General features: G+C 38.5%; 1 protein-coding gene across 2 annotated transcripts in view; it reads left to right on the top strand.

Moving 5' to 3' along the window:
- SHC4 (SHC adaptor protein 4) overlaps nt 1–23,465 on the top strand; it is a 131,872-nt gene that overhangs the window by 83,264 nt on the left and 25,143 nt on the right. For both annotated transcript variants that reach the window (XM_038580373.1, XM_038580374.1), the window contains exons 5-9: nt 90–143; nt 5,145–5,196; nt 14,862–14,985; nt 16,464–16,635; nt 19,213–19,273. In XM_038580373.1, coding sequence (XP_038436301.1) covers nt 90–143; nt 5,145–5,196; nt 14,862–14,985; nt 16,464–16,635; nt 19,213–19,273 — 463 coding nt within the window. The remainder of the gene's footprint in view (nt 1–89; nt 144–5,144; nt 5,197–14,861; nt 14,986–16,463; nt 16,636–19,212; nt 19,274–23,465) is intronic.

Genomic DNA, 23,465 nt, shown 5'->3' with positions numbered 1-23,465 from the left:
CATGCAAATGTATGTCCATTACTATTAGATTGTATGTAACTAGGCATAATTAATCTGCAGCATCATACATGTTTGTTTGTATTTTACAGATTATTGCAAATCATCATATGCAATCTATTTCTTTTGCCTCTGGAGGAGATCCTGTAAGTATGGATTCATAAAAGTTCTTTTTATAATAGTTAAAAGAGCTTCCATGTAAAGCACGTTAGCCATGATGTATCTTTTCCAATGTTTTATTATGATTTGTGAATAGCCATGTACAATACAAAATTTGGTCTTGATAAAATATTTTCTGTTACTGATTTTTAAAATATTTGGATTCATAGATGAGCTATCAGTATTCCATTGTGTTGTGAGTCATGGAGTTCTCATCTGAGACTGTTCTTGTAGATAACATCTAAGTCATGAAAAACAAATATGTCATACATGTGTTGCCAGTCCCCTCTCATCATTTTTCTTAACACAGAGTTCCAGGTAGATCCTATTAAGCAATTGGATTTGTCATGTGAGGGGAAGCCTGGTTGCCATTCTGGCTGTCAACCAAGGCAATTAAGTCTAATCTAAAATGGGCATCCAGGTTTGCAGAGGCTCATGGAAGGAACACTTAGCTGGCAGGAGAGAATTTCAGTTCCTTCCTCCTTAGAGGCCACGGGATGCTCATTTCCCATGAACTGTGGGAGACTGAGCAAGTGCTCGCTGTCCCAGCCTACTTTACAGAGTGGAGGGTCATTTCCTGACTCCCTACTCTTCACTTCTGAACCAGATTGAAAGGAGAGATGCAGTGAAGGCTTAGGAAGCCTGTGACTGACCAAGAAACAGATCTGTTTGAACTGAGGGAGTAGAAGGAGGAATTTGTTGCTCCATGACATTGGGATGTTTTTCTTCTCCCTGCAAACATATAGAGGCTAAAAGAGGACTTTGATTTTCATAAGGGTTGAACAGCAGTAAAGTCGAGAAAACATATGGGGGGGGAGCAAATGTAGGCCTTATTATAATTGACAATGTATTATCTTCTTTTCTGCTGAGCATTTATTATTCAAGACTGTATCCTTCAGAAACGAGGCAATAAAATCCACTATAACAGTTTTTTTTCCCACTACATTTAGTTTCTCACTTCCAACTCAGGAATAAAATGGAGGGTCATAAGTGATAGGACATATAACTCAGAAACCTAAGAGAGAAGTATGGAACGGTAGTAAAAACTAAATCTGGTGGCTGATGTGCCTGCAAAGTTTTGACTCTATGCTAAATATTTAAAAGGAAAAATTATTGTCTATCCTAAAAGGAAATAATGTTCTGAAGTTACTCTGCTATAATCATTGCTTGCCTTACTGGCATCTAAAGTGAGCAACTTTCTTCACTTGATGATGTAACTTTTTTATGTCTGAAATATATACTTAAATACTATTTAATTACCCTATTCTTTAAAACATTTGAATAATAACTTGTCTTCACATTGGCTACCAGTGACTCAAAATATTCAAGCATGTCAAACCTAAACACCCTGTCTTTAGAACTTATTTGAAGCATATGGAAGAAAAGCAGTATATATAGGACTTCAAATCATTGTTTTGTTTTTTTTTTTATTAGTGGATACTTAATTTTCCCTTTGGGCTTCTCTACTTCCTTATATTTCAATCTGGGGCATAGTTATTTTCAAATGAATATATTAGTTCCATGGTGGTACCATTTAATTAACATGTAAACCAAATTTTAAGAGCTCTACTTCTTCCTCAAGAGATTCCACAGATGCCTAATTGTGGATTCAGTACAAATAGGGGGCATGTAAGGTGCCTAGCACGTAGCAGTGGCAATGGGGGTCCAGTACTGAACCTGAACTCCCATCCATCCAGCCTTGAAATCTGGCCTTGACAATGACAAAAAGGGATATGCTTGATAGCAAAGAGGGTTGACTGAATCCAGCCTGAAAAGGCCAGCCTTGTCTCTTCTCTTCCTAACCCATTAGAGCTCAGTCATCCATGAAGGAACTCAAATACTTTCCTTAAGCTATGTAAAGTAATGATTCTATAAGTGAAGTGTTAAAAATAATTATAGATGTTTGCCCTAAATTTCTGCTTCAGGTTTCAAGGGTTGCTGTCATTTCAGCATTGATACGCAAATCATCGTTTACCCTAGGCAAGCCCTACATGATGTCTATCATAGTTCTCCAGAATCCTAATTCTTTTTAGATCATCATGACATACCTTTAGTTCTTTAGTACTTTCAACCCACCAAAGCACTGCCTTTACCAAAAACAAATGGTAAAGAATTTGTAATGCTGTGGGGAAGTTTGTACCTAGATTTGAGTGGGACCCCTGTGTTCTCTGTAGCTGGGGCAAAAGTCTGCTCTTCAAATTTAAAACAGAAAACTGGAGTGACCACAAGCTTTGGCATTCAGGGTCCCCCAAGTGAAGTGCCAGGCTTTGGAGTCAGGGAGACTTGACTTATTTAACCTCTTCCGGCTTCAGGGTCCTCATCTATGATCACCCTTGCCTTAAAGCATTGTGAGAATTATGTGAATTGATGCACCTAACCTGCTAGCACCATGCCTAGCACAGTGTGATGGGAGATAGCTATCGCATTATTGCTAGCACATAGCTTTTTTTGTTTTGTTTTGTTTTTTAAGATACTCACTGAGATAATTTACAACTTCACACCTAACTGGCTGCAAGATGCTAAAAGTCTCCATGGCCCAAAGTAATACCTTTCTTTCAACTGGATTTTTCTTTACTCTTTTGTCAAAGATAATTTACTTGTCTTCCTCCAGTCAGCCCTGAAGATAGTTCTTGGTAATGCTTCTGTATCTATATATACTTTCTCCTTTTTAAAAGTGCCCTAGAAGTATGTCACAAATATATTTTCTTGTATTTTTTCCACTATTTGTGCCATTTAACATTCTTTAGATTCTTCTAGATATTTACAGTTAATAGAATTTTATAACTATAAGACTGTTAAATAATGTTTTGAGGATGAGGTCCCACAACCTCTTTCCCATCATCTAATGCATCTGAGAGTGTTGCTGGCATCCTACCATCCTTCAACTTTATAAATAGTAGCCACACCCCCAGCACTTGTGGCTTTGCTTCTACATTCATATAAAACAAAGCTCAAAAAATAAAAAATAAAATAAATAAAACAAAGCTCATAGATATGACCTTATTTATTTACAAGATGTTTCAACCCTTTTATCTTTTATCATAAGATAAATTTGTTTAGGTGTTTGTTATTTTTTAAAATAACTGAAGACAAGTTATGCTGACCCTGAGATCTGCTTCCTGCGTGTTTCACTGTGGGTTATTAAGTGATTGTCCTTGAGGGTATTACACACGGGCTTTTATTTCCTGCCAGTTGATTGCATCTTCCCTCTGGAGAGTCGTACTTCTAATCTGCAAATGGCATTGTGTGTATTTTTTTTTTCCCTGAGAACTGAGATAACAAAAAGCATCTTTAATTATTAAAATCTTATCACTCATCAGTTTACTGTTTTCAGTAAGAGTCAGAATTACCAAGTAGCTTTCTGTTTGTTTTTACAAAGTCAGCAACACATCTTTTTGAACTCCTTAGATTTTTTGTGGGTTCTCTTTTTCAAAAATGATTTTTCCTCTCTAGATATTGATCAAATAAATGTTTTATATTTTTGCTTTGTTATTTAAGTTAACTCGCACTACACAAAAGCAAACTAACAACCACAGAACCCAATGTGTCTCTGTAATTGACTTATTTTCTGACATACATGGTGTCTCTTTGGACAACTGGGAAATCATGGCACCCCTCCTAGTTTATGCCTTTTTTCTGATGGCATAACCCCTGGTATTTCACCTTTCAACACAGGAGACAGTCATGCTCCCTAACCATTTTTTAAGAATGTATGTCCTACAACTCAGAAACTGCACTACTGGATATTTACCCTAAAGATATACATGTAGTGATCCGAAGGGGCAACTGCATCCCAATGTTCATAGCAGCAATGTCCACAATAGCCAAACTATGGGAAGAGCCCAGATGTCCATCAACAGATGAATAAAGAAGATGTTTTATATATATATGTATATACACACACACACACACACACACAATGGAATATTACTCAGCCACAAAAAATGAAATATTGTCATTTGCAATGACATGGATAGAACTAGAGGATATTATGCTAAGTGAAATAAGTCAATCAGAGGAAGACAATTATCCTATGACCTCAAATTATATGTGGAATTTAAGGAAAAAAACAGAGGATCATAGAGGAAGAGAGGAAAATATAAAACAGGATGAAATCAGAGAGGGAGACAAACCATAAGAGACTCTTAATCATAGGAAACAAACTGAGGGTTGCTGTAGGGGTGGGGAGTGGGGGGATGGGTTAACTGGGGGATTGACATTAAGGAGGGCAGGTCATGTAATGAGTACTGGGTGTTATAAGACTGATGAATCACTGACCTCTAACTCTGAAACCAATAATACATTATATGTTAATTAATTGGATTTAAATAAAAATTTTTAAAAAGACAGTAATAGCATAGTATTAAACCAAGCATGGGTCTTTCTAAGTACAGGACCCTGTGTGACTACACAGGTCACATGCCCATGAATCTGGCCCTGCTGCTAACTCAACTTTACCATTCCATTCATAAAGCCAAGGAATTATATTATATATATTTGTCTCTACTATTTGTTTGTTTCCTTTCCACTGTATAGCTGGATATGTATATGGGTGATGGACATTAAGGAGGGCACGTGATGTAATGAGCACTGGGTGTTATATAAAACTGATGAGTCACTGACATCTGCCTCTGAAACAATTACATTATATGTTAATTGGATTTAAGTAAAATTTTTAAAAAAAGAACGTATATCTTAACATATTCCCTCTCTGGATTCTTTTTTATTCTTAGTGAATAAGTATAACTAAATCTGCCTCTAAATTTTAAATTTTCAACTTCTTTCTCCAAGGGGCAGAGGATGTGGACTCCATATTGGCCAAGCTATGCAGTGTGTATTTATGTTCTCTCCTAGCATGCTTTTCTATTCTATTTAGGCAGAAACATTTGTATTTAAGTCCTCACCTCATTACATGTCCTAAATGTACTCTTATCTTTCAACAGTACAATCCATTCATTTTAAATGCAATCATTTTCCCTCTTTTGTAGGATACTACAGACTATGTTGCCTACGTAGCTAAAGATCCAGTTAATCAACGAGGTATGGAAAGCAACTTCTAGATTTTCTTAAGAGCTGATTTATACCACCTTTAAAAAGTAACAAATAGTTCTTTTCAATATACAGAGTGATGAGGATCACTAGAGTGCTATACAGGGTTCTAGAAATATTATGTGAATTTGAGTTGGAAATAAATAGCCCTGCTAGCAGAATGAAGTAGAAATAAATATACAGTTGGGATTTAAATCCCAGTCGTTTGAGGGATCCTTATACGAAAAGCTTATTATCTATTTGTATAATAAAAAGAGAAGTTGTTTTGGTTATACTGCAGCTGGCTGCCTCATCTCCAGTGGATGAATTAATTACACAGAAGACCCAAGCCAGTGAGATTATTGGCCTGCATTGGTCTCAGCCTTGGTGTGTATGTGTGTGTTTGTGTTCAACACACTTGTGTGTTGAACCTGTGCATTTGTTCAAATAGTCTGGCATGTTACTTTGAGTGTTTGTCTTCTCATTTTTGGATCTTAGTTTAAATGTCACTTCTTCAGAGAGACTTCTTTGACTGATACCACTTCCTATCTCCAGGAGCATATCCCAACCTGCTGCATCATACTTTATTGCTCTTCTTATTAGCACTTAGCCCACATTTTTATTATTTTATTCTCTCATTTGTTGATATGTTTAATGTCTGTCCTTCCTATTGAAAGCTCCCTGAGGGCAGGAACCTGTTTACCTTATTCACTGTTGTTTCCAAAACACCCATCAAAAAGCCAGGCACATAGGTATTGCAACAAAAATAACTATTTTTGTTGAGTGTCTCAATAAATGGAAGGGTAAATTGATTGGATTTCCTATCTCAAGATTTAGCAAGGTTGCCTAAGTAAACTCATCTCCCAGTGAAACTTTGGGATAAAGGCCTGAAGTTTCTTAGGTCATTGGACCTCCTTAGACAGACATGGTTTGTGTTGCTTCTCATCCCTGATTCTGGGACATTCAGACTCCTCTTAGGGATGAGTCTCAGGTTGCTTCTTCTCCTTAACTAGAAACTTATTTGGGCAACAGCTTCTCCACCCCAGGGATAGAGTTTGCCCCAACACATTTATTAGGTACATGTGAAGTAGAATTTGGAAATTCAAAGAGCTATAAAGACATGTAGAGGACAGATAGGATAGAACTGATAAATAAGAGCAAATTAATTAATTAATCTTTGAGCAAATGGGTGGAGAATGCTGTTTACAAAGCAGAGCTTCAGGAAGATTGATTTAGGAATAGGATGGATTCAGAGAGAGCCTTAAGGCAGAGAGATCTGTTTGGAAGCCATTATGATGGTCAAAAAGGAAATGATGAGGACCAGCTGCTAACAAAGGACTTGGGATGTAGTAGATGTTTAGCGAATGCCAAAAGAACATGGTTCTGTGAGATGGAAAAGAAGAAACAGGTGACAAGAACTAAGCAATACTCCATTGAAAGGGACTCACTGTAAACTGTATAATGAAGAATGGATAACCATCAAAGATGAGTAGGAGAGACAGGAACTAGTGAAGGGGAATAAGGGTTTAGGAATGGAAGACAAGAAAAGATACTAGAAAAGAACAACCTCTTTTAATTAAGCCTGTGTTTCCTGAAAGAATAACTGCGTGCTATTTTGGGTAAGGCCTCTGAACAACAAAGCCTTTTAACCTGAAAGGAAAAGGTGAAAGGAAGTACAAATAGATTGGGAAGTCTAGGTGTTTGGTAACTTTGTCATCAGTCACTGAATAGCTCAGGCAGGTCATTGCTCTTCAGTCAACACAGTGGTGAGGAGTTCAAAGATTGATGTCCATTGCTTGCTTGCTTCTCTGGGATAATGGGTCTGCCTTGAAAATAGATGACTTAGAAACATAAGGTAACTTTGCTGGCATCTGGGTGGCTCAGTGTTAAAGCATCTGACTCTTGATTTTAGCTCAGGACATGATCTAAGGGTCATGATCTCAGGGTCTTGAGATCAAGCTCTACCTGGGGGGGGGGGCATGCTCGGCAGGGATTCTGCTAGAGGTTTCTCTCTCTCTCTCTCTCTCTGTCTGCCCCTCCCCCTGTGCACTCTTTCTAGAATAAATAAATCTTAAAAAAAATAGGGTAATTTTTTGGATTAAAAAGTTAGCATCTCCTCATCCTTATTGCTCCGTTTCCAGTTTCCTCTTTCCCTTTCTTCTTCTTTTTTTTAAAAAAGATTTTATTTATTCATGAGAGACACACAGAGAGGCAGAGGGAGAAGCAGGCTCCCTGTGAGGAGACCGATGCAGGACTCAATCCCAGAACCCCAGGATCACTACCTGAGCCAAAGGCAGATAGATGCTCAACCACTGAGTCACCACCCAGGCGCCCCTCTTCCTTCCCTTTCTTTTTTCAAAAGAGTTTATTTATTTATTCATGAGAGACACACACAGAGAGAGGCAGAGACATAGGCAGAGAGAGAAGCAGGCTCCATGCTGGGAGCCCGATGTGGGACTTGATCCCAGTACTTCAGGATCAAGCCCTGGGCCAAAGGCAGGTGCTCAACCACTAAGCCACCCAGGCGTCCCTCTCCTCCCCTTTCTTATTTACTTGGTTATAGAAACTTCTGTGAGAAGCCATTTTATTGTCATCATAGCCCCGGCTTGCACACCCATCTAGTGTCAAATCCTTTCTCCTCGCCTGAGCCCCTGGACTTTGGTTTGTACACAGAGGTGCTGATACAGCTTTTGAGCCTGCAAATAATTATTAATTCCATACTAATACAGAAGGGGCTGAGCTAATTATTGTGGAAGCAAAATAATTCCTGGCCAATCTGGACTCCTTATTTAGTGGGAGAGAGAAACACACAGAATGTAGGATGTCATGGAAAAGGGTGTTTGAACAGCAGCATGTGGGACATCGCAGGTGCTCCATGAGGATCTATGGGAGAATCGAACACAGGCCCAGGGGAAAGAACCCTGTGATGAGAGCTTAGGGTCATATGTTTGGGTGGTGTGTGAGTGTGTGTGAGGGTGGGGTTGCCAGAGAATAGAAGGAATAGAAGTAGGGGAGCCATGGCAAAAAGATCAGCTAGAAACAAATTGTAGAGGGCTTTGAATGGTGGCCAAAAGGTCATTGGGAGCCATGGAAGATTTTGAGCTTTATAACAACTATTCTGACTTCTGCCATTTTACTGAAATTGCAGAATGATTATTTTTCTGGCATTTGTATCTGTGAAAGTGATACTGGAGCGCAGAAAATAGTCTGGAATTGTAGAGTCCAATTTGGAGGATATCTCATTAGTCCTAGGCAGGAGTGGTACGGTTTAGATTATATTGCGGGGAGGAAGGAAAAGTTTGGACAAATCTGTGAACTAATGGAACTTGGCAACAATTTAGATATGAAGGTTGTTGAAGAAATAGAAACCAGATGTTCCTGAGGACTTAATGTGATATTATATATGATGAAATATCTCAATATGTGTCTCATAGTAAGTATATAATAAATGAAAGCTTATTATTATCATTATTATTACCCTGTGTGATTTGGAATAGTATTGCAATTAAAGAAACAGGGATTATTATACATTGGAAAAAGACAATCCACTAGAGAAACAGGGGAAAGGGGGAATCTACCATCTATTGCGTGCTCACCATATGGCAAGCATTGTGTAATTTCATCCTTACAGCAACTGAGGTTGGTATTAATTTATTCTTTTATTATAAAAGCAAACACTGGCATTGAAAAAAGTGAGATTGTTTTCCTAAGCTCGGCCAGCTAATAAACAAGTGAATCAGCCCCCAGGTCCTCAGCATACCTTTACAAAAGAACATCACAAGGCATGAAGAAACATTTAAAAATTTTGCAAGTTTACTAGCTACCTTGTTAGCAATCAAATTATAAATAGGTAGCACATTTCATCTTCAAATTCCAAATATTGAAGACAGGTAAAATGGGGTTTAAAGTAGTTTATTCTTAACAATGTTGGTAGGAGTGTGGATCCAAATGTTTTGGAAAGCAAGTTGACAATTTGCAGCCAAAGCCTTAAAAAGGTAAATTGAACCAGCAGTTTAACTTCTAATGAAATAATTAGGACATGCACAAAGATTAAGCAATAAAGATCATTGTCATATAATATTTATATAATAGAAAAAATACAATTAATTCAATATTCATAAATAGCAAATTGTATAAATGAATCTATAGAATGTACTACTATGCTTTGATATAAAGCTAGTGTTAGAGGGCAGCCCAAGTGGCTCAGCGGTTTAGCACTGCCTTCGGCCCAGGGTGCGATCCTGGAGTCCCGGAATCGAGTCCCATGTTCAGCTCCCTGCATGGAGAGCCTGCTTCTCCCTCTTCTTCTCCCTCTGCCTCTCTCTCTGTGTGTCTCTCATGAATAAATAAATAAAATCTTAAAAAAAATAAAGCTAGTGCTATAGAAGAATAAATAATGACATGGGGAAAATGTTGACAATGTTATGAAGTGCAAAAAAGTAGATTGTGAAACAACGTGTATAATATGACCCCAGGTAATTTTTTGGAGGTATAGAAAAAATATTGGAAAGAAAAAGATGCCAAAAATATTAATAGCAGTTATCTTTAGGTAGGGAGACTTGCATAATTTTTTTTGGTGCCTTTTTAGTTTTCTAAAACTCCTGCAGTGAATATTTATTATATTTGTAAAAAGAAAATATGTTCTAAATCCTTGAATAAGTAAAGAAAATAGTGAAACCAGAAAGAAGATGTTACAGAATTACCTAGTGAGTTTTGTTCATCTGGGGAAAATGTTTAGCAGGCAGGAGGATATAGGGAGGGGTGTTACTGTTATGGGGGATGGGAGTGTGGGGGTGGGAGAGACAGACAAAGAAACAGGGACCAGGCCTTCAGGTGCAGGTTTGGAAAAACTGCAACTTCATAACCCTAAGAGTAAGCAAGATCACCCAAGGAGGAGCTTGCAAAGAAGAGGGCTGAGGGCCTCAGGGAGTAGAAGAAGTCAGAGGAGACAGCAAAGAGCCAGATGAGTGGGAACGAGGAGGAGAGAAAACCAGGAGATGAGTATCATCTAAGAAGGAGGAAGAGCAAACTTCTAGGGGAGAAAAGTCATCCCAGAATAAGACAGCACAGAATGTCACACACTGAAAAGGAGTTAGGGGGAGTGAAGGTGGAAAAAGCCTTTGAGTGGGGCAGTTAACAGAGCCAGACCTCAGTGATGAGGAAGAGCTTAGCTGACTGAGGAAACCCAGGCTCCATGCTGAGAATCCTGAATGTTCCCACTGTCTCTCATTTGCATGATTCACTTTCTTTTTTTTTTTTTTTTTTCAGCATTAGTCTATTCAAGGCAGGGCAGTTGTCACTTTTTCCCATCTTGGCTAGGACCCTTGAGTGAACTCCTCGTTTTATAAAAGGCCTTTTCTGTAGAAAAGCTAAGTTTCTCTAAGAACATTTTGAGTTTACTTAGTGACTAATACGGCTTGCCCCTGTAATTGCTGTAAATAGGAAATCCATATTCTCTTCACCTCTTATTCCAAATATGTCATCATCCAGGAAAGTTTACAGATTTTCTCTGAGTCTAAGATGTGAAAGAAGGCCCCAGTTTACCTGGGTAGAGGATGGCCATGGTTCTCAGTCTCTGAAGAAAGCTAAAACAAAAGTTTTTTAAAGACTGTAAAAACAATTTCAATTAACCTATTTAGTTATATTTATGGTTATGGTTATGAAATATACGCATGATTGCCCTGGGTTAACTCTGGTCTGACTGGAAGCTTGCTTCTTTGGTCTGGTTTCTTCCTAGGCATGGAGGACTCCTTGCTCAGTACCCCAGCACCATCTGGTGGTTGACCTGAGAAGCTGCACTTTTGAATTTCTAGTTTATTAAAAAACCAAAAACCAAACCTGATCTAAAAAATACCCCTGGTCTATTAAAAATAAATATAAAACTAGTAGGGAAGGGCCCATTATCCTCTAAGAATAGTTCTCAGCCATTTGTTCATGAATATCCAATTAGGAAACCAAATGAAAAAGGCTGAAGAATATGAATCTAAGACTTTAAAAAATCCTCCTTAATATGATACTTGATACCCAAAGGTAGAGTTGTGGGTCTATCTGGCTACAGGTGAAATGAAAAGAACCCATTTTGCATCTGATTCCATCTCAGGCCTCCATGCCGAGTTATCATATCATTGGAAAGTCACATTATTTTTTGGCAATTGGGACTTTCCATATACTTGTCCTTCATTCTTCCCATTAGCTAAAGATTGGTCAGTTCTTGGCCAACCTAGCTGCTTATCCAGACCTTTGGAGATGAGCCTAATACTGGGAAGTGGGCACATTTGTATGTGATTCAGAGCCCATCTGGCCCATGAGCAACCTCAAAAAGACAGTTTTTTACAGAGCAGCATACTATGAGTAGCAACAACAGCACTATGTGTGTTCGCTGAAAGTAGTGAGGCTGCACAGAATATCGCACAGGGTCAACCATTTTGTCCAGTGTCATCCTTTCATGGTGATGGGCACCACTGTTTGTTTTCTTTTAATCTTCTCAAAAAAGTAATATGGCATTGATGAGGTTATCCAAAGCAAAGCAGAACATGTTGGTGGCATCAGCCCAAGAACAGGACCAAATCCTCAAAGTATCAGAATCAGAAGAATTGAGACAAGTAAAACCATTTTAGAAGTATGTGAGAAGCGGTAGAGGATGTTTGGTGGATTTGGTGTTTCCTTCCTTCCTGAGAGTACCCACACGCCACAAGAGCCCACATGCCTGTTCCTCAGAAGGTGTAAGCTGCTGTGAAAGAGGGAGGTTAGGATTTCTATAAAGCAATAAGGGACTTCAAACATCACCCGTGCTCTGTCTTGGCAGATAAGGGTAGTTCTGAAAAGTGATTTGTTCGGGATCATGCAGATTGTGGCATAATTGGAATTTGAACTTGAATCTGGATCTTTCCATGGAGTTCTTTTAAGTGTTCTTGTTTTCTCATCCCTTCAAAGGGAGATACATTTTCATTTTCCTTCGGGTGTGTATATGTATGTGCAAATATTTGAATTTCCTGCCTCTCTCATTATCTTCCCTATCTTCAGCTCTAGCCCTCTTCTTGAACGTAAGAAATATTTAAATTTAAAAAATAATTTCCTGTATCCTTTTATGATTTCTGATCTTGACTTTATTTTTAATTGACCCAGAAATTTATGAGATGAAAAACAAAAGAGGGATCCCTGGGTGGCGCAGCGGTTTAGCGCCTGCCTTTGGCCCAGGGCGCGATCCTGGAGGCCCAGGGCGCGATCCTGGAGACCCAGGATCGAATCCCACATTGGGCTCCCAGTGCATGGAGCCTGCTTCTCCCTCTGCCTATGTCTCTGCCTCTCTCTCTCTCTCTCTCTGTGTGACTATCATAAATAAATTTTTAAAAAAATTTAAAAAATACTTAAAAAAAAAAAGAAAAACAAAAGAATTCAAGTGAGTTGCCTTTTCTTATCATAAGGTAATACGACTTCTCTTGGCTCAACTGGAGGGCACTTTCCAAGGGCACTTTGTAGGTTTAAGGATATCTCCAAGAGCAAACCAAGCAGTGATTCATACCACTCAATGGCTGGAAGAATCTGCCTCACTAGGGGTCCACTGCAGGTGCCATTTCAATGCAATTGAAGACAACTTCTCACACTAGAATTATTGATGCAATTCAGGAAAATCAATATGGATTTATTCAACACAATTTTTAAAACACCTTCTATGTGTTGGTCATGTGTGAAGCTACTGCAGAGAAAAAGAAAGAGCAATTTAAAATGACAGCCTAAAGATAGATCCATCATTTTTCTTTGGTAGAAAGGATATATATTTATAGACATTCTTAATTAAGTTTTGAAGCTAGAATTAGCTCCTAAGTCTATATTAGGATCCAAGTCACTTCTTTAAAGGGACAACCTTATAAGAGATGGTAATGATAATTCTAGAGGTTTGACACCTTGGCATTGTTTGATTTAATAATTCCTCTCCCACACACAGGCACATACAAACACATGCCTTCTAAAAATTTAATTTAAATCTTTTATTTTATTTTATTTACAGATTTATTTATTTATTTTAGAGAGGGAGCACAAGTAGAAAGGGGAGAGGGAGAGAGAATCCCAAGCAGACTTGAGCTCACCTTGGAGATCGACCTGGGGGCTTGACACGGGGCTTGATCTCATGACCCCAAAATCACGACCTGACGTACTGCACCACCAAGGTGCTCCTTCATCTAAATCCTTTAAATGAAAGTCAAGTTAGTTCTGGAATAAGAATTGTCTGAGATTCCTTGAGATAATTATTAATAGAAGGCTAAGAGAAGAAACACTTGTAGGTTCTACTATTACGTACTGGTATAGGCTTTGCAAATTCTATCAGATGTAAATGAATTGCCTTCTGCTTTAAATAGATATAGAATCCTTTCCAAGAGAATGCAAGTGTGAAATCATGCTTCCAAGTCAGCACAGTTGAATCATGCTATAAAGACAGCTCTTCTCTCTTTAGGTGTCCCTTTTAGTAATGTGTCCTTCTGTTGGTTTCACACACAGTTCCCAAGATACATGAAGCATTCTTGGCATCTACTCTAATTCCCCATGCACTTGCTTAAGCCTTTCTGTTCTTAGAGAATAGCTAACAATTTTTGCAACATTATTGCATATATTTAACTGCTATCAAGCTTTTTCTCATCCCTCCATTCTTCAGGCTACACAAACCAATATATTTTTGAAAAATGTTATTTCTCATGGGACTTATTGCCTCCAAATAAAAATTATCTTCAGGGCTCTTTCTAAGCCATCCTTATGAAACTTCCATTTCAATAAATTGCCATGTTGCAAGGCTCTAAGCAAGACCCCATATCCCACCGAAGCAAGAATGGTATTCCATATGGTGGGAGGTGAATTTATAGTCCCTGAACAGAAGCTCCTGTTTTTATGCAGCAGCAGCAGATTTGCTCATTTGTGGTATTCCATCAGCTGCACCCTTCATAGCTTATTTATTTAAATTACATGTGTAAACTCCCCCCTTCTCAGTAGCTGCTTCTCAGAGAAATTATCTAATAAAAATTTTAATATCTTCTGGTCATGTCATCGTCACAAAATCTTGTTGCCTTTTTTTTTTTAATCTTGTTTTTGATGCTTGATGGAGATAATACTTTAGTAGAATTTTGAAGACAGGGATTACCACACCATCACTACTTTCTAGTGGCAATGACAGGGCAAAGGGGTGTTATAAGCTCCTATCTTCACCAGCAGCTCATCCCTCACTTTGAGGGGAGCAGGGTATGGGGGAGATTTGGAAAGTTATATTTTTGCAAAGACAAAATACCATGCAAAGACGACAGCATGACCCTCATCTTCCTGTCAGATTGCTGCCCTAAGCATCTTTTGTACCGAATTATAGAGCTAACATTGAATACAAGTCACATGATTAAGATCACTCTAGTTTTATAAAAAATGGAGGCCCAAAAATACTTGTCTGGAGACCAGAATTTGTCATTTTTTTGCGATATTTAAATGTAAAATATGACTGTTTCTTCTCTTTGATCCATATGAAAAATGAGGTATTCTTTTCCGCTACTTCAGAACTGAAAAGAACTTGTAAACCTGCTCCGTTTCACTCAATTAAAAGTTTGTGTTGTGGAATGATTTTGACTTTATATAAAACCTTTCCTTGTTGACAACTTATTACAGGTGTTTTGTTGTTTTTGTTTTGGTATGTTCTCTTGCAGCCTGCCATATATTGGAGTGCCGCAGTGGAATGGCCCAAGATGTCATAAGCACCATAGGGCAGGCTTTTGAACTCCGGTTTAAACAGTATTTGAAAAATCCTTCTTTGAATACTTCTTGTGAAAGGTCAGCCAAGAGTTCTATAATTATTTGACTTACTATATTTGTTTTGTTTTATTTTAAAGTGAATTTTCAAACTAATGAAATTAATATTTTTTTCTTACAAATAGGCAGTTTCAGTACAAACTAATAATGTCATTTTCTATTCTTCTTCCATTTATATTTATCCAGATATTTCCTCTTGCTTTGTATCAGAGAAACAGGAATATGCCCTGTTTCTCTGATATATAGAGAGCTACGACTTAATGAACTATTATCATAAAATAACAGACATCAATACATTTCTCAGAATCATTCCAATCCCAGATCTCTTGCAACTAAAAAAAGAAAAGAAAAAATCAAGAATGAAGAACAAAATAGTAAGAATCAAATGTCTGTAGCAAGAATCACCATTAGTTTGCTGGTTTGCAGTGTAAATAGATGAGCTCCAGCTAAACGGTGGGAGGGCTGAAAGGTGATGTGACCCAAGGATCTGGTTGTTCTATCTGAGGCACAGAAACTCTGCAAGGAAAGCCAAGCCCTTTAGGCCTGACAGACTTCAGCATGTGTGGAGTGCAGTGAGGTCTCTCACACCCAAGGGACAAAACTCAATCTTGTTTAATTTTAAATATACTCCTCCCCCAATTAGTTATGTTGTGTATCAGCCAACACTGGGTTTGGAGATCTCCCTTTATATGGGTTCTTAGGAGGCCTTGATGTTGAATTTTTCCCAGGGTAACACTCAATATCTTAGTGCTATCGTTTTGTTGACATGTAATGAACCCAACAAGACTGTGTGGGTTGTTAGTGGAATCAGTTCAGTCCAAAAGGACTTGATTTATTCTTTTTCATAAGAAACTTTTACTAATTCCAATTTGGAAGAAAAGTTGTTTGTTTTTTGTTTTTTTTTGTCCTGTTTCAATTTTTAAAACAATGCATGTTTACATAAATCTACCCACTTGCCACATATGGTTCTAATATTTCTTTATGAATCCCATATACTCCTCCAGATTTGTGCAGACAAGATAACTGGCCATAGCTCTCTTATTTTTCTCATCTTGGTTTAATAAACTGGACTAGGCCCTCTGCCCAATATCTAAAATTTTTTTTTAGGAGAATATTTCCAAAATGGTACAATCAAAGTGTGCTGAAGATACTCAGGAAAACTTTATTTTTATGCTCCACTGGCAAAAATGACTTACATTCAGAGTTCATATGTGTGTTTGTGTGTGTATGTGTGTTTCTTAATCACTGGGGGGAGACACAAAAGCATCACCCTTGGCACTTTTTGTTGGCTTACCCTACTTTAATTGTCTATGGAAAGCTAAACAACTCAACCATCTGGTTGCTTCCATCCAGATGTTTGACATCACTTAAGAACAGCTATAAACTTAAAACATGAATGCAAAGTTTTTCAGATGATTTGCATGGTTCTGATCCCTCTGCCTCCCCTACAGCATTTGAATTCCCGCCCAGCCTCTTGGGGATTCTTTTTTCCCTTACAGTGAGGGGGTGCCTATTGATGATCATGCTGAGGAGCGAGAAGATCATGAGTATTACAATGAAATCCCAGGGAAGCAGCCACCTGCAGGTGGTGTTTCAGATGTGCGGATCAAAGTCCAAGCCACAGAACAAATGGCTTATTGCCCCATACGGTGTGAAAAGTTGTGCTACTTGGTAAGTCATGTTTTATTGTTACCGGAACTTAGCAATGTGATTCTGTCCTTGTCACTAGAGAGTTTAATTTGAGAGTTTTCAAGTACTAGTTTAGAGAAAGTATCATCTTCCTCAATACAGAGCCAGAGAATGAATCATTGTTGGAGCCTGCACTAGATCATTTTTGCTCTGAATCCCCCAACTTTGGCTGATGTGGATGACTTCACATCTCCCTTCACTAGGAAGTCCAGCATGTTATTTTTAACATCACCCTTCTCCATCTCCAGTCTTCCTATATTCTCCTTGCTGCTCATCCTTAGCTACAGCCTCCACAGCTGATCCTTCCCCTGACCTCCTGATACCCTCTCCTCCTTTCAATCCTCTGCCTTTGTTCTGTTGCATCAACCCCTGTCTCAGTCTTTATTTTCTCTTTGTCTACTGGTTATCTCTCTTCCATCTGCTAATAAATTTGGATTCCTCCAACCAGCTCATAATGTCTTGTCTCCTTCTCATCTTCCTTTTTTACCCATAAACTAGAAAACATTGTCTCTATCCCAGGTTTCACATCAGCACTATATTTCTAAGATCTGAATTCTGCTTGACAACTTGATGGGAATCACTTTTACAGTGGTCACCAATGGTTTTTTTGGTCACTGATGGTTTAAATCAATTTTCTTCATCAATATTCTGAATCTGTCTATAGAATTTGATACCTGTAGGCTGCCCCTTCCTTTTTGTAGACCTCTTCTATTATCTTCTAAAGCACTTCTACTGTGTCATTCTTATCCCCCATCTCTTTTGCAGCTTTTGAAACCTTTGTCCAACATTTTATTATTAATTTTTTCAAACATACAGAAAAGTTATGTAAGAGTCATACATTGAACACTCATACACTCACTGTCTAGAGTCTATGATTAACTACATTTAACATTTCACCAGGTTTGCCCTGTCATCCTATATAGCTATCATCCATCAGCACGTCTTAATTTTGGTATGTTTCAAAGTAAGTTACATCTTTTTTTTAATTTAAATTTTGTTAGTTAACATATAGTGTAAAATTGGTTTCTGGACTAGAATTCAGTGATCCAGCACTTACATACAACACCTAATGCTCCTCACAACAAGTGCCTTCCTTAATACCCATCATCTGTCTAGCCCATCCCCCACCCACTCCCCTCCATCCACCTTCAGTGTGTTCTCTGTCATTAAGAGTCACTTATGGCTTATTGCTTATTTCCCTCTTTCCTCCCCCCCCCCCATATATTCATCTGATTTCTTTCTCAAATTCCACATGTGAAATCATATGGTATTTGTCTTTCTCTCACTGACTTATTTCACTTGACATAATACACTTTAGCTCTGTCCACATTATTGCAAATGGCAAGATTTCTTTTTGGTGGCTGAGTAATATTCCATTGTGTATGTGTGTGTGTGTGTGTGTGTGTGTGTAAACACACATATATACACACATACCACATCTTCTTTACCCATTCATCAGTCAGTGGACTTTTGGGCTTTCTCCATAGTTTGGCTATTGTTGATAATGCTATCACATCTTTTCTCGTTAGACCTTATTTTCTTCCACTCACCTACAAATCCAAGCCCTTGCCCTTACCACCCTTGCTCTGTGTTTGGCCTCGACCTTGGTTTCTCCTCTGGCATGCCACCTGTATACACATTGTTCCAGCTTCTTTGTTTTCAATTACTACCTATCTCTCCAGCTATAATGCGATAGACATTACATTGCTTATGTTAAGATTGAAATCAGCATTTTCTCCTTGATTTCAAATCAGATTCCTCTACAGATTTACTCATGTTTATTAATAGTACTGCTCTTCTTTCATTAATCTGCAGTCTTTTGCTTTTCTCACTTTGGGCTCCACATCAACTCAGTCTTCAAGACCTAGAATTCTGCCATGAAATCGTTTGAATCTACCCCACCTCTCATATTCCTGTTGCACCTTTCTGAGCTCTGGTCTTTACTTGCCCAGATGATTCTGAAAACTCCTTCCTTGTCTCCAGTTTCATTCCCCCAAACCATTCTGCATGGTACTTCCAGATCAGTCTTTCTGAAGGATAGATATTGCCCTTCTCGAAGGCATCAGTGATATCATCCCACTATTGAAGACAATCTAGATCTGGATCTAGATCCATAGGGGATCAGTGCAACCCCTGATGGATGAGATTGTCAAGGTTGAAAAATGAGCCTGGCATTAACCTCAGTAGAATAGGGCTCCAATCTGTCACTATTAGATAGAGGTTTGCTAAATACTATTTATACAAAGTGTCCTGGAAATCACACTTTCTGGCCTGAGACTTGGATTGAGTCCTGTAGGGGAACCTCCCAAGCACAGGCAGCAACCCTCAGGATATAGGCCTTATGTTGGCAGCCTTTATGACTCCCCGCTCCAGACCCATCTTTGCAGCCCCCAAATAATGCACTCCCATAGGAGTCTATGCTCCCCACCCAGAATCTCAGTTCCTGTCGGAAAGTGAATTTGTCAGCTGTATTCTGCTGGGAGCATCAGTAGTGTTGTTTTTTGAAAGTATGGATATATACTATGTTTGTAAATGTTTCACAATTTGTTGTTTGTGCAGCCTGGAAACTCCAAGTGCAGCAGTGTGTATGAGAACTGTTTAGAACAAAGCAGGGCAATAGGTAGGTACAATTGTCCTCTGCCATCTGCCACTCTCCTTATTCCTTGTAGGTCATGTGGTTGTGTGTGGCCCTAGCTCTTAAAGACTTCCTGGGGAAGTCAGGTTTATATAACCAAACATATAATGCTTCAGCGGCCGGCTTTCCACACTCCGAGAGTCCCAGAATGCCACGCATGTGTCACTTGACAGGCTCATGACTTTGCCTCACTCTTGTGGGCTCTACCACACTATCATTCTACCTTATGAGGTCTTTCACTGCTGTAACATCATGAGAGGTCTTCCTGGAAAGATGCTTCTCTGCTTAAAACTCAAGGGAGTTCCACTTCAAAGAAGATCAGACATTAAGCTAATGTGAAAATCAATGCTTTACCATTAGAATTAAGGTAAAATCTTTAAGCAGAAAACAAAAAGAAATCTGAAATGCAAGAGACTCAATTAGGGGGGCCCATCTACTCCACTTGCCCTACTTCCTAGGGCATTAAATGTCTTATTACTGCACGTGATAGTTATGTTGGGCACAACTTTTCCACAACACAAATGTAGAATATCAACCATCCAGGTTGGACATACATTGTCATAAAGTTATACCCTAGTTAGTAATTTGATTTTTTTAAATTGTTGAAGGTACATATTTCTTTGGGAAGCAAAGTTTTATAGCATTAGAGAGGGAGGTAACTGGATGGTATTGATAAGATGGTGGAGAAATAGAGTTGGATAGCCATGCTTAGGGACTCAAATTAAATTAGCAGGAATTTGGCACCTAGAAGGTAGTCACTTCTAAGGGTAAATATATATTACTTATTTATTTATTAAGAGATTTTATCTATCCATCTGAGAGAGAGAGAGCATGCCCAAGCACATGAGAGAGAGCACAAGCAGGGCGAGGGGCAGAGGGAGAAGCAGACTCCCTGCTGAGCAGGAAGCCCAATGTACGATTTGATCCTGGGACTGAAGGAAGATGCTTAACTGACTGAACCACTCTGTCACCCCTAGAATATTTTCATTCTTCTTATGGAATTATGCCATTGTAACCTATTAATTTAATTTACTTCTTTTGAGACAGAGAGACAGAGGAAGAGAGAGAGAGAGAGAGTGCAAGGGGGAGGGGGTAGAGGCAGAGGGTGAGAGAGAATCCCAAGCAGGCTCCACCCAGCATGGAGCTTGACATAAGACTCGATCTCACAACTCTGATATTATGACCTGAGCTAAAATCAAGAGTCGGACACTTAACTGACTGAGCCACCCAGGTGCCTCAAATTTTATTATTTCTTATATATGGGAGATACATAAAAATTTATCATTTTAGGTACAGCTATGATTCCTACCTTCCTCCACCATGCAAAAATAACAGAAGTAGTGGGTTTAGACGGTATTGTTAATTCTTTAAAGATATGGTTCTTTTTGGTAGCTATTAAAATTCCATGCCATTCTTTAAAGTTATTTACAATTTTAACCTAACTTTAAGTAATATGACTAAAACAAATTAAATTAAAGGTAAGTGCAAAGGCTCCCTAGAAGCTATATTCCTTCCTCCCTTCCTTTCCATTACGCAGAAATCCCTAACCTAAGGATTTAATAGTCAGGAACACATCACATATGTCCTGCAGTATTGTAATTATTTTCTACCTGTGCTGAAGCTCACTTGGAAATATCTCCACATCCTGTTTCATCTCATTCTATAGTCTTCATTTATGCAACACTTTACTCAGTGGCTATTTATGAAGATGCTCTGTAGGTCTGGCACTATGCAAGAATGGAATCACAACCAGTACTCATGTTGGTAGTTTAAATAGGAAGACACATCTTTAGCAAAAGCTTACAAATAGGATCGATATTTCAAAGCCCAACGTGTTATGGAAACAAATAACAGGGAACCTAACTTAATCTGAGGGGCTATAGAGGGTCTTCCTAAACTCTCTTCAGGCAAACAACCAAACCAGGACCTGATGGATGAGTAGGGATTATCCAGGCACAGAGGAAGAAATGGGAAGAGGGGGTGAGAGAGGGAAAGAGAAAGAAAAGTATAAATGGAAACTAGAATTCCTGGTGTGCCAGGACCACATCCTAGATCACTGCACATAGAGAGGACAGCAGAGAGAGTCTTGGACCTAGACAAAGAACTCCCGAATTTTGGGTCCTAACAAATACCTCCCTTCCCAGCTCATCTTCCTCTTCTCCGTTAGACAGTCTTGATGGCACAGCCTGTGTGGCAGCCATGTGACATGTGGCACAGTCACATGGCTTCTGAGGGGAACTCACTGAAGGAAAATCAACATTACTAGAATGATGTACCATATGCTAAATCACAACACTACCATTGAAGATAAGGGGCATGGTCTCCTAGTTTTTTGTCAAGAGCCCCCAAAACATACATTTGTGAAGGAACTAATGGTTATAGAGGTTATAGAGGTACTGTCTCAGTCTTATTCAAGATATTTCTTTTTGTAAATGTAATCTTGTCATAGAATCCAACTTACTGTTTCTGTTTATCTTGGTTTTATTTCTCCTTCAAATCCAACAAACAATGTAACCCCTTATTCTTTTGTGGTTTATATATGTCCTAAGCCAATATAAGCAGATCCAAACTTATGAACAGACTTTACTGAGAGCCTGGAATATATTTCCAGAATTAGTTCATTCCAGAATTAATTTTAGCCATGATGACTATCTCCTAGACAAGTGTACCGTATTCTACTATTCTGGTTTGCCTGTACTAGAGCTTAAATACATATTTTGGAATGACAAATACAATAGAAGTTTCTGTTGCAAGTGCCTGTTCTTCAGTTGCACTCCAACTTTGCGAGGGTTGGAAACCAGTACAGAGCTACCTTCCTTGTGGTGGCCTTAAGGTAACAGTTCATAACTGGGAACTTTTCAGAATCTTGGTGAGGTGAGAGATGGTATTCGCAGTTTGGAAAAAGTCCTTCAGCTGGATACTTTCTTCCCTTGAAAATCAGAGCTACAACATTGTTTCCTTAGAAAAGCAGTTCTAAGTTCCAGTGAGGATCCAGAATGCTAGGAAGCCATCTCCCTAGACCTCAGCCACTAAGACCATAAGTTAGAAGAACTCAACCCCTGCTCCAGGAGCAACAACAATTAAGGCCACTCCTATTGTTGTAGGGAGGACTTTACTACTATGGTGTCCATTCATTCACAGACACCCAGAAATCAAGTATTCCTATCTTGGGGCCTGCCTGTGACTACTAGGGCATATGTTTAAAAACTGATCTGAAATTCTTGACCAGTGAGCAAATTAATAGCAGTTGCCAGAATAGCAAATACATAATTTTTATGGCTTTTCCTTGAGATTTATACATAAGCATTTGAGAGACACCTATACAAATATTTTCAATAAGATCTGGCTTTTTCCTCCCAAGACATTTATTTATTCAAATACTGACTTACAACTTGAATTCCAGTATATTATAAATACTGCAATAGTCTTCTGGTTTTTGGAGAAGTTAATTATATTTATCACCAGACTTATAAAAGATACCTATCCCTACTTTTTTTTTTTAAAGCTTTCTTTTTTTAAAAGATTTTATTTACTCATGAGACACAGAGAGAAAGAGGCAGAGACATAGGCAGAGGGAGAAGCAGGCTCCATGTAGGAAGCCCGATGTGGGACTTGATCCCATCATTCCCTGAGCTGAAGGCAGACGCTCAACCACTGAGCCACCCCAGTGTCCCTCTATCCCTACTTTTAAATTTCTTTATGGAAAAAATTAATTAGCAAATAGAATAATGTTTTCCTGACCTCAAGTTAAATGGAAATAAGATATTTTTAATCAAAAAGACATTAAATTCTTACAAGCCCTAAGAGCTTGCACTTAAAAACTTTGGTTCTTACAGTATATACACTATGTATTTGTTTTTTGCCACCAGTCCTCTCTTCAACAGGTTGGATCGGTTCTCGGAGTAATACTTGGCAAAAATAAATTTTGGAATGCACAATGGCTGGCATATGTGGTTAAACTCTCATCAGCCACATATTTTACCCAATAAAGATTTTAAATTTGGGTATAGAGTGAAATACATATTTAAGGCAACATTACTGAGTTAAATATAATAAGGCATTTGGGAAAAAGAAATGGTCATTTTCAAGAGAGACTGGATACAGGCATTAATGCTTTTGTGTAATTCTATGGGATGGTAAAACTGATGTTGTCACCTCATGCCATTCTCTGTAAGGG

This window comes from Canis lupus, chromosome 30, assembly GCF_011100685.1.
Source record: "Canis lupus familiaris isolate Mischka breed German Shepherd chromosome 30, alternate assembly UU_Cfam_GSD_1.0, whole genome shotgun sequence".
Classification (NCBI taxonomy): Eukaryota; Metazoa; Chordata; class Mammalia; order Carnivora; family Canidae; genus Canis; species Canis lupus.
The sequence above is the reverse complement of the archived record's forward strand: the minus strand, read 5'-3'. Positions and strand labels throughout refer to the sequence as shown.